The sequence below is a fragment of the Diabrotica undecimpunctata genome, unplaced genomic scaffold, assembly GCF_040954645.1.
Source record: "Diabrotica undecimpunctata isolate CICGRU unplaced genomic scaffold, icDiaUnde3 ctg00000626.1, whole genome shotgun sequence".
NCBI lineage: Eukaryota > Metazoa > Arthropoda > Insecta > Coleoptera > Chrysomelidae > Diabrotica > Diabrotica undecimpunctata.
In genome coordinates, this window is record NW_027311923.1 from 141,571 (window position 1) to 159,924 (window position 18,354).

Consider the following 18,354-nt stretch of genomic DNA (forward strand, 5'->3'; position numbering starts at 1 on the left):
ATAAAGGAAACGCCACCGTCATCCTAAACACTTCTTCTTACATCAATAAACTTTCAAATCTCGTTAACACTCCAGACTACAAACCAATTCCTAATAATCCAACAACCTATCTGGAGAAAACAACAAAAGCCATTATCAATAAAACCTCTCTTCCTGTTGACATCAAAAAATCTCTAATTCCTCGTGAAAAGTCTTCAAGAACACCTCGAATATATGGCCTCCCCAAAATTCACAAACCCGATATTCCTCTACGTCCCATTGTCAGTGCATACAACTGCCCTACACAACCATTGGCCAAGTATTTGGCCAAAACTCTACAACCTTTCGCCGAAAATGCTTCATCCTTCGTCAAAAACTCTTTTCATTTCATCGAACTTCTTAAACAATACCCTATATCACCGTCAGACATTCTAGTAAGTTTCGATATTGTCTCACTTTTTACAAACATTCCTATAGATGAAACTCTAAACATTCTGAAAACTAAGTACAGTATCCAACAAGACCACTTATCTCTCATTAAACATTGTATGTCCAACACCTATTTCATCTTCCAAAATCAATTCTACAGACAAATAAATGGTGCCCCAATGGGCTCCCCTCTATCTCCAGTGATTGCCACTATCTTTATGGAAGACTTCGAGACCCGAGCACTATCCACATCCATGCTCAAACCCACATGTTGGCTACGATATGTTGACGATACATTCGTCATTTGGCCCCATGGCAGGGATGCTTTGGTGTCTTTCCAAACCCATCTGAATGGTATACATCCTAGTATCCAGTTCACGATGGAGGTAGAAACTGATTCATCCCTACCATTTCTCGATGTTTTCATAAAGAAACACCAATCCCAAGGTTTTCATTACTCTGTCTATCGAAAACCCACACATACCAATCGTTACTTGCATGCCAACTCTCACCACGCACCTTCACAAATTAATTCAGTCATTAATACTCTTGTATCCAGATCAATACGCCTTTCCGATGATGCAAGTAGATCCGCTGAGCTTTCTTGTTTAAAACAAGCCCTCGTCCAAAATGGCTACCGCGAAAATCACATCAATAGGAGCATCCACAGACATCAATCTCCCACTCAATCTCAATCCAAAGACTCAGACCCTTATCATACGAAAGCGTTTCTTCCTTACATCAAAGGTGTCACTGACAAAATCGACAAAATTCTTAAACCAAGAGGAATAAAAACAATATTTACCCCCCAACAAAAACTTTCATCTCTTGTTCGATCAATCAAAGACAATATTCCAAACGAACAGCACGGAGTTTATGAAATTCCTTGTGCAGACTGTCCCCGATCCTATATAGGCCAAACAAATCGTAGAATTCAAAATAGGATTTATGAACATTCCATTTCTGTTCGCAATTCCGATTCAATTTCAGCTCTCGGTCAACACCATCTTCATACAGGTCACAAAATTGATTTCGAAAACTCCAGAACCATAGCCCCCATCCGCTTTTATAAACCAAGAATTATCCGAGAAGCCATAGAAATAGAAAAAAGACCAAATTCCCTTAATAAAAGAGATGACGCCATACGGTTACCTTCTACATGGAGACCTCTCATAAACAAAATATCGCCCCCTCCATCTTCGAATCAAAATCCCACTGTCGGAAATGTTCGCGCCAACTCTCGCTACCACATACATAAAGACGTTGTTTTTGTTGAAGAAATGAATTCCTAGGTTATAGACATACATATTTCTTTTGTAATATTCACTGGATGTAGACAATTTCAGGTATGGCAGTGCTTTTTGGAGGTCAAAAGTAGCAACATAGTGTTCATCTGATGCGTCATCACTGTCCGATTTTAAGTACATCTCGAGCTTGTTTTGCTTTTACTAGGTAAACATTTTTCTCAACAATAATTTAATTGGATGTCTCAGGTTCAGTTGCTGCAGCTATTTTTAAGGTCAGTTGATCACATTTGGCGCACGTATCGTTCGATGGTATTTTAAAATGTTAATTAAACTTAGTTGTAAACACATGATAGTATTGTTTTTTTTTTCTGAGGTACTTTGCCTTCGTTGTTGCATTTTGTTATATACAGGTCATACATTTTTCTGATATTTAAATTAGGATTAAGATACATTCTTTCAGGATTTCTTCTTTTCCTTTGAATCCATATTTAATCATAAACGATCACGATAAATACACTGAGCATAATCTGACTAGTCAACTGGACTTGATCCACTCTGTCATAATATGACACATTGTTCAGAGACATAGGAAACTAACGCCATATGTTTATTATTGCGGTAAATTTGGACGTGGTTTGTTGTAGTACCGAAAAGATTTCAATTTGTAGAACATAGATACACCGCTAACTTAATTTTCGTAAAAAGTGGACTTAATCCACTATGGTTCTAAACTTGGTTCTCGTTTATTCTTGAATTTTTAAATTTTTTTCTTCATTTATAGTTTAGCATTTACAAATAGAAACCAAAATTAATCAATACACACTCCCATTATACTATATTTTTCTTTTTTTTTAATTAAAGAATCTGCAACATAAGTTTATATTAGCTACATAAGGTGTGGTAGGAATTTTTGTGTTGTATATTTCCGACAATGATTGTGTCCAAATTTTCCTACGCAGAAGTAACCGACTATATGACATGAGAAACAAACTTATGGAAAAATTTAATTAGGGAAGTCGATCCCGCATATGCAAAAAAATAATGATGATGATTTGTCCTGTACAGTCTGCTATTTCCATTTCTTCGATATTTCTCTGGACTGCTATCCATTTCTTTCTTGGTCGCCGTCTTCTTTTCTTCCCTGTTTTTCCCACCTGTAATATTATTAATACCACTCTCTGTTGCCCAATTTTCGGTTTATTTTTGAGTGACTCATATATTTTATATATTTTTTGTATAATTCCTGGTTAGATAGCATTCTTCCCAGATTTTCCTTCACAGACTACTATATATTTCTTTTCTACTTCCAGTTCTACATCCATTTTTAATAGGCGTTTAGTACTATTGATAAAATTATTTCGGATTGTGGCTACCCTATTACCTTTCATTAGACTTTTATCAATTTCTCTCTCTTTGTCTCCTCTCTCCATCATTGTTACACCTACATACTCGAATTCTATATTAGTAAATTTGTGCTCTCTATCTCTCTCTCTCTCATTATTTCTCATTATTACAATTTTTTTTTGTCGTTTCTCCTTTGGTCTAAATTAATTAATTTTAACTTGGTTTACAATTAGACTATGTTTTCTAACTTGCTCTAATTTTGCAAACATATTATTTAGATCGTCCCTTGACCTTGTTTGAAATCATCTTCTAAATCTATGATTTACTGGCCGTTGTTTATAGTCTCCTTAATTAGTGTTAAGACTATATTAAATACATCTGTTAATAAGGGATCTCCCCGTTTTGATCAGAATACTAAAGAAAACTTGCTTCTACTATAGCCGTGCTAGTTGTTTTGGTTAACGTCATTCTAATAACCGAATCTAATCAGTTGTTCTGTAATTTCTAGTGAACTCATTGTATCATACAACATATTGCAAACTATGGAGTTATAAGCCTTTTTAAATGCAATAAATAATATGTGTACTCCGATTTCTCCTGAGCTTTTATTTTTTAGTTCTTTTATTTCTTTTGCCTCTTCTACTATCTGGTTTTGTATTATCGCTTCGTATTTTCTAGTATTTATATTGTTATTTGTTCTCCGACGTTTGGTAAGTCTTTACACTCTTTGTTCCCCTTTTACACATTAATTTTATTTCATTCATTTTAGCCCATATTCTGCTCTAGTTTTATCGATTATTTGATCCTTTCTATGTTTGCTTTGTGTCTTTGGTTTAGAGCTCGCTTGCAGTGTTCATCAAACCAGTATCCTCTCTTCTTGATATCTTTTTGCAATATTCAGATTTGTCGCTTCTATTATGATTAAATATATTCCAACTCTTCTTCGAGATCATAGGTAGATGAAAATAAACTATTAAATAAACAAAAACACTTGATTGCAGCGAAAATATTCTAAAAACTAAATTAAATCTTACCCTCTTCACAATCTGTCAGATATTCTTCCAAATCAACATCCATCAAAGTTTCTTCATTACTTTCATTTTGCTGGTCTACAAAATTAAGAAATTCATAAATTATTTTCGATTTATATAAATTAAATCTGGCTACATTAAAGTAATCAAAGAGAGAATGAATCAACAAAACCCTTAGCAATCCTAACCTATAAAAATCGGCATTTAGAGCAAAACTCTTGACATATATCATATAACCTATATAATTAAAACAGCAAAGTTATCCCCCAATATCTACCGATGTGATTTAAATCATTATTATATATTAAATATGATTTAAATCATTATATTTAAGTAATCAGGGATATATGAAATGAGTCACCACCTATATTGTACGATGAATAACCAACACTTTCTTTCGAAACCAATCTTAGTGAAGGCGCCAATAAAAATTTAGTGAATATCCCTACATAAAGGGAGTTATCTAAATATGAACAAATGTGATAATTTATCAGGGAACTTACAAGGGAATAAATTCGTAACAGAAAATTCCGGTTCTCCTCTGAGTGGGTTAAGGCGCAGGGCTTGCTTCCCGGCACTTGTAAAACTATGACTTAGAAGAAAAAAAGAAGTAAAGAAAAAAAGGCCGAGACGGTGAAAGAAATTGACGGATATATTCATCTTTATAGTAGAGTAAACAAAGACAGTGAATTCAACATACCAAGTTATTTATGCTAAATTAACTACACCAAAGCGTTCGACTTCGTACGTTGGCAGCAACTATGGAACATCCTCGAAGAAATGAGTATACCCTATCATTTGATTTACCTAATAAAAAATCTGTATGACAATAGCACCGGCCAGGTCAAGGTGGAAAGTTAACTTACTTAATGTTTTACTAAGATGCAGTGTACGCATCACTACATCTAAAAAAGAATTAGAAGAGCTGATACAACGAGTTGACTAAAAAAGTTGGAAAGTCGGCGTCCATATTACCAAACAGAAAATCAAAATAATGACAAAATCTATCAAATCGAAACGGTTAACAGTTTCCCGTATCTCGGCTCCTTAATAAAAAACCAAGGAGGATGCAGTGAAGAAATTGAAGAAGAAGAAGAAATTCCAAACTTATACATTTGGAAAAGTCATCGTATAACGGTTAACACCAAAGTACAAATAGTTAAAAGCCTGGCATTCCCTATATTCCTATACGCATCTGAATGGTAACCATTAAAACAAACAGACAACAAGAAGATAGATGCCTTTGGGATGTATTGCTGGCGTCGAATGGTGAAAATGTCATTCTGGCTTTACAACTCTGCGTGGGTTTCCTCTTCAAGAATTTCTTTTCCGTCAAGCATGTATTCCCATATTTTTCATGCCTTCATCCATGTTTTCAAGGAACATTGTTCTGGGTCTTCCGTTTCTTCTTAGACTGTTTTTAATATAAGACAGATATTGAAAAATACCGAGCCACCATAAAATATAAGATGAAGACTGAGTAGGATTATAAACAAAAATGAAATAATACACATTAAGATACTTCTGTCACAATTTATAACAAATTTTCATATTTTATTCACGGCATCTTAATTGCAATCTTTTATTTCTGATGATGGTCTCAGCTAGTATTATCGGTCCTTCGTGTTCTACTACTTAAATACCTTTTCAAAAATAATTATAAAAATAGTGTTTCATTCTTACCGTTCGCATTATGAGCTGCTTCATGGGTAGATATTTCATTATTTCTTAGTGTTTCCTCTGAAAGTAAGTTATCTTGGTATATAACACAATAAATTGAAGAAATAGTAATGGTTATATACAAAATTTAAATGCCTTCCTATAGAAAATGTCACACCGAGAGTGCAGTACGGCTAATATAGGAATGCACAATTGCCGGTTTTCACGCCTTGTGCTTGGCGATACAAACAGGTCCAAGTGGTAGTCACAGAACCGTACCCAGATCTCTACGCCGGGCTCTGTTATTTATTATAAAATAATATATTGATGAAATAATTGCCTTCAAGTAGCCAAATAAGAGGCATGAATTTGAATAAAAAGACCTTAAGTTTTTAGCGAGAATTTTATTATAAAACTATATACTTTATTAAACTAACAAATGTATTTTAAACTACATTTCTTGATAGCTATAAATATACCGGGTGGAACCTCCGGTAACTCGATTTCCGTGCACCCAGCCCAATATCCAAGAAAAACTTTTTCTTTTGTAAATATGTGAAAAATTATCAGGAACGGGAATATCGAAAAAGCTTTGCACATTTTTTAATCCCGGCGATGTTATTAAAAAAACAAGTTGCGCACTTGAATCACTGCGAAATTTTAACACCTACTATGAATTTTTTTTTTGTGGAAATCTGAAGTGCAGTTTTTGTCCTTGTTAAAACATAATGCAGTCTCGCATTTTTTACACACAACATAAGTTTACCTAGTTCCTTGGCATAGCAACCTGGTAGTTTTCAGCGAAACCTTGTGTTATTCCACATGGGATAATGGTTTTCCTTGCCCACACTTGACCAGATGAGCAGGTATAAGGTTTATAGTGTACGTTATTTAACATTATATTATATTTATACTTTATTAAACTAACAAATATATTTTAAATTACATTTCTTGATAGCTATAAATATACAGGGTGGAACCTCCGGGAACTCGATTTCCATGCACCCAGCCCAATATCCGAAAAGCCCATACTCTGATTGGACTGGTAAATGCATTTTATTGGTTATACAGTGTAAAATAATCGAGGTTACTCACAGATATTCAATTAATTATACTAAAGTCGTCCTCTACATCCGAGATGTCGGATTCGCTTTCGCTACTCTCCCCTGTGTTCGCGTGTATTATCAATTGGTCTACGTTATCTTGCAGGTTGTCCGCAGTCCACATCTCAGTTTCCGTTTTCTCAACAACATGAGTGACATAATTGCGCCAATTTTGCTCTGTGACGCGTGCGGTATTATGGGTACCTACATATCGCTTAACTTGGTTCCACACCATTTCTATAGGATTCAATTCGCAGTGATATGGAGGAAGCCTTAAAATATAAACATTATGTTGTGAAGCATACTCATCAAGATGATACTTATCGTATTGATCTTTAAAAGAACGCGCTGCTTCTAATAGCTCGGATTTCGAATAACACTCCACGAAAAAAATGTCTTTTTCCACTAGCCATTCCTTGATTGCAGCTTTATTCCAGGAATTGTTAGGGAATCTCTCTTTACGGGAGTGGTACGATGCATTGTCCATTACAATGACATTCCTGCGACCATTATTTGGTAAATTAATTTCTCCTTAAACCACGACTCAAAATATGCGGCATCCATTTCATCGTGATAGTCGCCATCATTTTTCCAGAAATTTTTCTTTGCCAGAAAAACACGCTGTGTGCCAGGAAGGAAACCTCCTGAAAAACCTGCATGCAATAAAACATATCGTGGACCTCGTTTAGTAGGTGCTTTTAAGCCAGTACTTAAACCTTTGAGAAAAGCATCACGACTGTTTTGTATCGTAGTATCGCACCATTCGTAATTTATAGATTGGCCAACATTAACCCACGATTCGTCCAAATATATGATATTGCAATGGTCTTTTCGCAAACGTCGTATAGTTCTCAAATAATTATGGCGCCAATGAATAATATCCTCTCGCTCCACCATGATGCTTCTTCGGCCACGTTTCTTATAAACAAATCCAATATCTTTCAGAAGTCTGTATAAAGTAGAAAGAGACAACGGCTGTATATTCTCATTACCTTGTATGAAGTTATGTATATGCTTTAAGAATGGCGGCAAATTTTTCATGAAAAATTCACAATGAACAATTCTCCGTAGAATACTTCTTACACCCTCGTCATATGTGAATATTCTAGAATTTGATTGACACACTCGTTTTTTACGTTTTTTTGGCGATTTCAACGTTCCACTCTGTTCTTTTTCTTTTTTGAAATTGTAAATGCTTCTTTCGCTAACACCAGTCATCAACGAAGTACGTCTTACAGCAGCACTTACATTAAGTTGTTCCGTATTTTGTAAAAAACACAACACATTTAACACTACGAGTTTAGCGCAACCGTTAAATAATTCACCGGATTTAAACTTATGGGACTCCATGCTCTCTGTTGAAACTCGGACTAAATTTTGAAGTGTAGTTTCGTTTTCCAAAAGCACTTTCACCCTAAGGATGGGTAGGGGGTGAAATAGGGAAAGCTTGGAGTTTATCAAATACTAATTATGACAAACAAGTTTATGGCCATATTTAGGTGATTATGTTAATGATGGTAATTTGTAGCAGAAGTTTTACAAAAGAAATGGAGACCTATTTATAGAAACAACATAACTGTATTTTTAATATTTTACATACAATAGAAAAAATCTAATTTCTATGAAAGAATTGGAAATTTGAATATTATGTATAATATCTATAAATAATATCATTTCCAAGTTTCCAAATTCTTTCCTAGAAATTATGTAGGTTTTTTCTATTTTATGTAAAACATTAAATCACCAGTTATTTATGTTGTTCTTGTAAAGAGGTGTTCAAATGTTACTCTTATGAATATGATTCAATTGTATATCTCATGTTGACGTTTTATACGCAAAATTCATAGTTTTCGTTGTCAATAACTCATCAATGCCTTTTTATTCTACTGTATACGTATACATGATATAAAATATTTTACTCGTACTGCCGGCAGATGCATTTTATCCAAGCCGGTCCTGTGAGACAATGAACAATCAACAGCTGGAGAAAACCCACAACCCTGCGCGTTTATTCTCCATAAGAAAAGCATTGCCGTATCTTACCCGTACTGCACTCTCAGTGTGACATTTTCTATAGACCTGTATTTCATGATAAGTAATTGTAAAAAAAAATAAAACAAAGAAACATTGCACCATTGTACAGAGTGACATGAATTCAAAGAAAAACATTAATGCATTTCAACATTACACAATATTACGAAAGCAAACTGAAAGTTTCTGTACGAAACCAAATTAGTGCAAATACATTAACAAACGGAATGGAGCAATATTTTTAATTCTGTCACAATTTACAACAAATCTTCATATTTCATTCACGGCAACCTTAATTGTACTTATTATTTATGATGATGCTCTCAGCCAGTATGATCGGTCCTTCGTGATCTACTATAAAACTTCTAAAAAACTACAAAACTATCAAAAATAATTAAAAAAAATAGTCTTCCAGTCTTACCTTCCGCACTTTGAGCTACTTCAGGGCTAGATATTTCATTTATTCCTGGAGTTTCCTCTGAAAGTAAGTTATCTTGATATATAACAAATATAAACAATTCCCTTTTAATAATTCTTATATTACTACCAACATTCATATTTGACATTAAATAAATGTTATAAGTATGCAAACAAGTAGTTAAGAATAATGTCACTCAGCAATTACAGTAGAATTCTTATGACATTTATTAGTCGGTTGACAGTTCGACTGACAGTTTGGTTTTGAAGGACATTTATAAAAAAATATACATATACATATATATACAGGGTTGGATAAAGTATGGAACCAAGTAAATATTTTCAACTTTCAAAACGACATTTATGAAACTTTGAACGCAAGTACAATAACACATAGCGCATCTGACGCCATATTTTTTGCTATTATTTTATTTACGGTTTTACCGGAAATACCCTTAAAGTATTTAATTTAAATAGGATACCCTATATACTTTTGCAGATTAAAAAGATTGGTAGAAGGATTTTTTAGAAGAAATTTGTTAAAACAAGAAACAAATTACTTTACTTGAATAATAATTTAAAAAATCAATTCAAATGTTCCAAATGCTCGCCGTTCACTCCCTGACGATGTGCAGGCCTACCATTAAATTCGTGAGTAACTCTTTCCAAAACTTCTCCACGATTAGTTCACATTCACCAACAAGTTTTTGTTTAAAATCCTACAAATATGTTAATAAACACTTGACTTTAGATAACCCAAAAGAAATAAACCTAATGGATTAAGGTCCAGAGAACGAGTAGGGCCTTCTATGAATCCTCTACGTCCATCAATCGATTTGGAAAATTCGCATTATAAATTTTTTTAACACTTCGATGATAATGGGGAACCGCTCCATCATGTTGAACCTAAAATGTTGTAGTAACTGGCCATTCTGAAATGTCTTATTTAGTAAATTGAAATATTTGTCACGAACGCTCAAGTTTCCGTCTATGATAAAAGGGTAAATTTTGGATAATTTTCATCCAAACATAAACTTTTTTGGAAGTTGTTCTAACACGATCACCACAGTCGATCATTATTAATATTTCAATACTACCTTTTTCACTTAAACGAACCATTTATATTCTACAATTTATTACTGTGAATTAGTTTGTCAAGAGTAACCCTACTTACTACACTTTGTTAATATTGTTACGATAAATATCATGGCCTTCAAAACTGTAAATATATTATGACTAATTCTGTTTTTGTTGTAGAAATTTCGGCGAAGCATCTAGACCCAAATTATGATGAATCATCTGACTCGAGGTTTCCAGGTAGTCCGAATAAGACCGGTCTGAGCTTCTGGTTACTTCGATGGGAGATAGCTGTGGTATTTATAGAGGAATTTTGTTATGAAGAGGGTAAGTTAATTTTGAAGAAGATTCGCGGTCGCGATTTTAATTGTTACGTTCGTCTATATAAATTATGTATTATTAGTTAAATAAATTGATATTAATTATCGTGCTTTTTAATAAATTAAAATAAGAACAATATAATAAATTAGTAAAGGATTAATAAATAAAATAGGACAAAATATAAATAATTATAAATAAATAAAAGACATTACAATATAAAGAATATACGACACGAGTTTATGCTTTTACCCTTATTGGATTAGTAAATAAATTAATAGGCTTACACATTGTGAGGATGTAAACGTTTACGAGAATTTTAAACATTTTATGAGATTCTTTAAAAATATTATTCCCATCGGTTTTAGGAAATAAATGTACCTATTCTTTAACTGTAAAGTGATTTATTTCTCTTAACAAATGTTTTCTAATAAACTTGGTGTGTATGAATTAGGAATGAATGAATTAGGAACTTTTAAAATCTGAAAAAATGTACAGGATGTTCCATTTAAATTAAATAAGTTGAGGGTAACCGGAAGTAGAGTAGTAACAAAAAATATGGCGTCAGATGCGGTATTGTACTTGCATGTAAAGTTTCATAAATAGCATTATTTTTGTTTCAAAGATATTTAGTTAGTTCATACTTTATCAAAATCCTATATATAAACTGAACCGCAAAAGTAACAGAACACTATTGGTGATGAGTCTAGCTATCAGCCCCATGACCAGATTCCACAAGAGAGGAGGTAAAACTCCCCCCCGCGGGCAGCCTCTGGCAACCTGTGCTGACACTACACCTCCCATCAAAGTTGTGTATATCACACGGCTCCTCAGCATGCAGTTTATACATCTGCAGCTTTTTTCATCTATTCCTTTGAAACGAATCCTCCTTGTGATTGCTTCGTAGATGTTGTCGAATGCTCCCTCAATATCGAGATATGCACCCAACATTACCTCTTGTTTTCCCGAACGTACACTACCCTTTGTACGAGATGGTGCAGTGCCATTTCTGTGGAGACTCCTGCTCGATACGCATACTATCCCTGATGTATTGGAATTTCAACCAATACACTATCCCTAATATGCCTATCGACCAGTTTTTCTAGAGTATTCAGTACGAATGAGATCAGACTTATCGACCGTAGGGACTTAGCTTTTTCCTGTCCGATTTTGCAAGTTTTGGGTATAAAAGCCACCCTTGTTAGCCTCCACGCTTTTGGTGTGTATCCCAGTTCTATGCTAGCAGGAAGTATCATACGTAATTTTATATACAAAAGCTCATTTCCCTTCTGTAAAAGTATTGGATAAATCTCGTCCGGACTCAGTGATTTATATGGCTCAAATTAGTTTATTGCTTATTGACCTATTTGATTTTGTCCTGGTTTACCACTTCTTTTGCCAAATGCCAGTTTTCCCTAGAACCATGTCATGGTATCCAGTCCAGTCTGCCAGAACTTTATGGAAGCTTGATATTTCTTCAGTCTGTTCCATCTTCTCGCAATGCCTTCTCCATGATTCTCATTTTGCCCTTCTCAGTTACGAAAGTTGGTTTGTTTCCTACGTTTAGTATGTGTAAATTATACTCCACAATAAAGAGTAGTAATGACCCACCTCTTGCATTGATGTTTGTACTGTCCCAAATCAGATAGTGCGCATTCGCATTACAGCCAATGATTCATTGCAGTGCATTTTTCCAGAAGTCTCTCACTAGCTGTTCCAACTCCCTTAATTGTGGTTGTTCGAGATCATCATATGGAAGATATGTCGATCCGAAAACTATCTCCTTCATACTTCCTCCCTCTATGATCTTTATCTTTACTGTCTTAAGTCCCTGGAACAGACATTCATCAACAGTAGCGTTTACATATTTATTTTGGCTATTATGCAGGTCCTCGGAAGTTCGACAGACCGGCTATATATAAGCCCTCCACCAATACCCGATACACCTCTTATTTTGCCCTTGTAGCCTTCTCATAGCAACAGTAAGTTCTGCCAAAACTACCTTATTATGCTGGAGGTTCGCTTGCAGAACTCCGATTGGAGCCATTGTCGTATTCTCTCTTCTGTCACGCATTCCCCGGGAACGGTGGTGTTACATCTCGGGATTAGGAAACGCAGTACTTGTACAACAACGAATCTTACCTCATAACGAGTAAGATACATGTTTGTCTTTACCAATCTGTCAGTACTGTCAATCTACAGTAATGATATAGATGCCGCCCCCATGCCATGTTCTCAGTTGATCCACGGGTTTTTATTTGGTTGTACCTATCTATTTACACCTGTCATATTTTTTACATAGGACCTCTCCTATTAGCTATTAGGACGTGCCTTGTCGAGGTTGAGAACATTGAGAAAGGAAATATTGCAACTCCTAAATTTTTAAATGGAAAATAGGGGCCGGTGACATATTATTAGAAAGTTATTTTAGTTGAATATTAACAATAACGTTATTGTTTCCAAATGTACACATCTACAGTAAAAAGAATATCTGTTTAACGAAATTAGATACAGCGCATTACAAAGGTAACAGTAGTAAACGTTTGCAGTTTTACTTTAAAATTTCTGGTACCGAGTTGAGCTATATGTTATCAAAATTTATTAGTGAGTTATCAGTAAATAACCATCTTATATAAGTTTGCCTCTCTTGCAGATTTCTTTTTCTTCTAAAATGGGCTGATTTTTTAGGAATGTGTTACTTCCTTTATTTTCCGATGCACGCAATCACTGTTATGTGAAAAACAACAACTTAATCGATCAAAACAGTTGCCTCGGACGTACTAAAAACATCATAAACTTAATATTGTTACGTTACATACCTCTAATTGCGGCCCTGTGTTTTAGCGAAACCGAGAATAGTCTTTTCACCGCGAATGTTATACGCACCGATACGCACGTGTTTTCCTCGTCAATAATATTCTTAAATTTGGTATTATTGCGTGGATTCGGTCACCGTCCCTACTTCGAGAACATCTGTTCTGCTTATATAAGCCGCTGAAATGGCATTTGATCAATTTGTTATCAGCGAATGGCATTGCAAGCGTTATCAGTGTGAATTGTAAGTAATAATTATTAATGTAATTAGAATTTATGATATTTGTAATTAAGTTTTGGAGTTAAAATAAAGTTAGTTAAACCACGTGCTTCTATTAATCTCTGAATCCACAGAAAAACGTAACAACTGGTGTCCTAAGCACATATGAACGATACCGCAATCATGGCAGAAAATATAGAAGATTTACTAATTCTTATAGAAATCATTAACAAAGAAAGTAAAAGATAGGACTAACAATGAATATAGATAAAAGCAAATACATGGTGATCTCGAAAACCCCTATCGACATTGGAGAGTAAACCGTTAGAGAAGGTCGACAAGTGTTAATACCTGGAGCAATTATAAACTTACAGTTAGATCAAGGTGAGGAGATAAAGGTCAGAATTGAAATAGCTCGATAAGTATTTATAAAATACAAGTCAATGTTTACAAATAAAAAATTAAGTATGGTTATCAGATTAAGGTTCGTCGAATGTTATGTATGGTCGCAACTGCTATATGGGGTATAAGCTTAGACTTTAAATGACCAATCTGTAAAAAAATTGGAGGCATTCGAAATGTGGCTATATAGGCATATTCTTAAAATTTCTTGGACTGCAAAAGTTTCAAACGAAGGAGTGCTAAGACGTATTGGACATGGCAGAAAGCTTATGAACACAATTAAAATAAGAAAAACAAGGAAGAGTCGGGGAAAGAAAGTAGAAATCTTGGCTAAGGAATATCAGGGATTGTACTAACCTCAGTGTTGAACAGATTTTTACGTTGCAAAAAATAAAAAAGCGTTTAAAGAAGTGATTGCCAACCTTCGTTAGAAGACGGCACAATAAGAAAAATAATGTGTCGTAAGTGGGAGCTTAGTTGTCAGAAATGAAGAAATTCTACTTTCCGCCACCAGAAATTAGCAGAATCTAAAGATTTTAGTTACAGAAGACACCAAGATCTCTCCTAACAGAGAACATATCTTGGTCGCACAAATTGATGGATCTGGTGCCGTAAGAGCCATCTTATTAGAAGCAGAAGAGCAGAATCATGAGAGCTTCATTGTAGCCAGATGTTTAGTATATTGGGAGAAGAAAACCGTTCCAGTAGGAGAGGTCAACCCAAATGACAACAACATCACCTTCAATAAGGCCCAAGTACTTGAAATATGCGAAAAAATTATAAGAGTGACCAGAATATAAGAAAGCGTGCCAACAGCCAGCCGTACATACCAACTCTCAACTGAACTGGACAATTTAAAGAAGTCATTTGGCAATCAAAAGATCCGTGTGTGTCAAAGGGCGATGGAGCGTGCTATGTTGGGCGTTTCACTACGAGACAAGATCCCAAATCGCCAGCTACGACAAAGAACAGGAGTGGCTGATGCAGTAGAGAGAGTAGCAACACTAAAATGGAACTGGGCAGGTCACGTGGCTCGAATGACAGACAATAGATGGACAAAGCGGATACTGGAATGGAGACCAAGAGATGATGCCTACCGAAGTAGAGGTCGTCCACCAACACGTTGGACTGACGATCTAAAACGTTGTCATAGGAGTTGGATGCAAGAGGCACAAGATCGAAATAGATGGAAAATTATGAGGGAGATCTATGTCCAGCAGTGGATAAGCGAAGATTGAATGATGATGATGATTTGGCAATCTATCTTACGATAAATACCAAAAAGCAGAAAAATTCATCAAAAACGAAAGTGGCATCTTTAGAAAGAATAAACACTGACAACTCCAACCCCATAAGGCAGGCACTAAGATGTCCCCAATTTGCAAAACAAAAATAAGCTTTTGCCATACTTGAAGATATGCGGAAAGAGAATGTTATCGAGGAGTAGCCCCTGGTCTTTTCCAGTCCAGGTATTGGTAACCAAGAAAGATAGCTTCACAAGGTTCTGTGTCGACTAGAGAAACGCACCCTGTTAGAGAAACCCTGTCCAGATCTAGACATTTTGTATGTAAGTGATATTGTCACACATACCAATCTTTTTTGATGTACAAGATTTGATTTTACAGAACTGGACACGAAAAGTAATGTAAGTAAGCGGTGATATATTAGTTTTGGGTAAAGTAAGTAAGCGGAGATATATTGTTTTTTTTTTTATTATTTATGTATGTAAATAAGACACAATAAAAATCTATAATATATTGTAACATAGATAACGATTACAAAAGTATAGGCATACAGTGTAAGATGACAAACACTGAAATCATTAACCAATAAATCGTGAAAGTTTCATGGTACTTTTGACCCAAGCTGAAGAGAAAAAACGTGCATTAATTAGTGAATTGTTAAAACCAGCACAGCGTTATTAAGGGCAAAGTAACCTCCAAGAGTTTGCAACTCCAAACTGTTGGTTATAAATTTTTTAAGGCATTTTTAAGGTGCAAAAAACGGTGTTGATTAATTATTTTTTTATTTTTATTGCATCAAATCAACATTTTAGGGTAAAATGAGTACAGTATTATAAAAGTACATATGTAAAAAGCTTTAATTTAAGCTATGCTACATTAAATTTAACTCAATAGTTTATGCAAAATTAGAGATGGAAAGTTCAAAAATGTAAATTTTTCGCCATTGTTTATCTTTAAAATATCTTTTGTAAACATTTTTTTATTTACAAAAAACATTCGTTGTAGCTCTTTTAATTATAAATCGAATAAAACTTCGTAAGATCCGATCGGTCAATTCCTTTTCGAGATACGTTTAATTGTTTAAAAAAATTCTAAATGTTTATAAATTTTGCAGGGCCAGAACTTTTCTTTTAAATATGGAGATCTAATTCTAAACGAATTCTTTTCTTGGTCGATTATATTTTTATGTAGGAATAAAAATATTTGCTCAAAAATGTTTTCTATCCCTTATTTATTGCTTTGAAATGCAATTACACTTTTGCGTTATAAATTAATTAAGCTACAGCGCTCCCTACACTTTACACACATTTTTAATTTATTGATTCTTATAGCTGAAGTCAAGACAAAGATTTAAAAAAGTTTTCTTCTACGACCAGTAGAAGAGGAGTTAGCTTAATTTGTTTAAGTTGTAGTAGGGGTTGGGGCGGTTGGGCTACTCCCGTCACTTCCACTCTGACCTCATTCAGCTCAAGAACGGCTGGTTAGATCATAACATATGAGGGTTCGTCGGAAAGAGGATATCTTAAAAAATAAATAATAAAAGGTTGGGGTTAGATGGTGAATTGTCAAAAAGACCTTAAGCTTATAGTGCCTAAAAGACTTTACATACAGTACTGTGCAATATATCATATGATAGGATTTAGCTAATAGAATACATAAAAAAATGGCATCATGCCAAAAGGGCTTTAGACACGTATATTTGCTATTATCGGGCCAATCGTGACAGTGAAATTTATCTAATAAAATACAATTACAAAGAAAAGCTTAAGAATTTAACCCTTTAGGTGGCAAGATACTGGTATTTATATTTTTTATATAGGATATTCTGTATTGAATTGTGTAATGAGATTACAAGGAATATAAAACAACTGTTGTTTACGCAATTTATTACAAAAAACTATTTTTTTCAGATGGGAAATATTTATGCCAATAAACTATAATGCTTTCTGCTTTCAACCAAATTTTAAAGTTACACATACAATGATATATTAAAAATCACAAATGCTTATACTTGGCAATGCTATGTCACTTAATGCTTTAAGATGTATGAAAGGGTGCAAAGCACCCCTTATATAGAGCCACATTACACTTAACACAAATCATATTACTTCTCTTTTCTTTTTTCTTCGTACTGCATAAGACACATAGACGGTATGTATTGATCTTCTCTGGAATATAAGCACCTACGTTTGAAAGTGAAACAGAATTTAATAAAGTTGCAGACCCATTAGATCTTTTACGTTTTCTTCCTTTTGTTGCACCTGGAACGTACCCCATTTTCTTTTTACAAGTGAAATTACCAATCAATTGGTTGGCTAAAATTGACCGGTATTTAAGTTGTGATAAAGGTTTCTTTCGCTCCTCTCTCATTGTAATCTTGTATACTATGTACCTATTTACAACGCAAGCCTCAAAGAGGTAATAAAAATAGTAGAAGGACATATCGTCGGGTTAGTGCTTATTTGTTCCATACCACATTTTCTACTTTTTCGGGTTAGAAGTTGTAATGAAACATTGCCAACATAATAATGTATGTAATTTGGCCCTGATAACTCTAACAGCCAAGACTGCTCTGTAATACCTTTGTAACTTTGTGCCATATGATTATTTTATGGGTTATTTCAGTACTTAAGTGTTCCATATGCAAAGGCCAATAGAAAGCCAGTATTTCACAAGCGCATTCGATGCTTCGGTGCTTGTTTGTGCCATGCCAGTATTATATGCAGTGAGTTGAGGTTAACGTGTCTTACTTCTTGTATGGTGGCGACTGGATGTGATAAATAAAAGTATAACACGGATAACATAAAATAAAAGTATAATAGTGATTCAAGTTCAACTTCTTCTGATGGAAACAGACAAAATACAGAGAGTTCTACAAAAATGGTATCAGAATGTGCCGAAAAATGTACAGAAGAAAGCTCAGCAGAAAATAACATGGAAAATCAAGATGTCCAAGCAAGCAGCAAGAAGACTTCTAAAAAATCAAGAAAGCGATTGAGAAATCCTGAGAACTGGACTAGAAATGTGAAAAAAGTTCAG

General features: G+C 34.4%; 1 protein-coding gene across 1 annotated transcript in view; it reads right to left on the bottom strand.

Annotated features, from left to right (window-relative positions):
* Positions 1-18,354, bottom strand: part of LOC140431295 (uncharacterized) — a 223,185-nt gene that overhangs the window by 141,136 nt on the left and 63,695 nt on the right. Inside the window, exons 4-6 of the mRNA XM_072519228.1 lie at positions 9,245-9,301; positions 5,714-5,770; positions 4,034-4,108 (exon numbers count right to left, since the gene is read on the bottom strand). Of these exons, the coding sequence (XP_072375329.1) occupies positions 4,034-4,108; positions 5,714-5,770; positions 9,245-9,301 (189 nt within the window). The remainder of the gene's footprint in view (positions 1-4,033; positions 4,109-5,713; positions 5,771-9,244; positions 9,302-18,354) is intronic.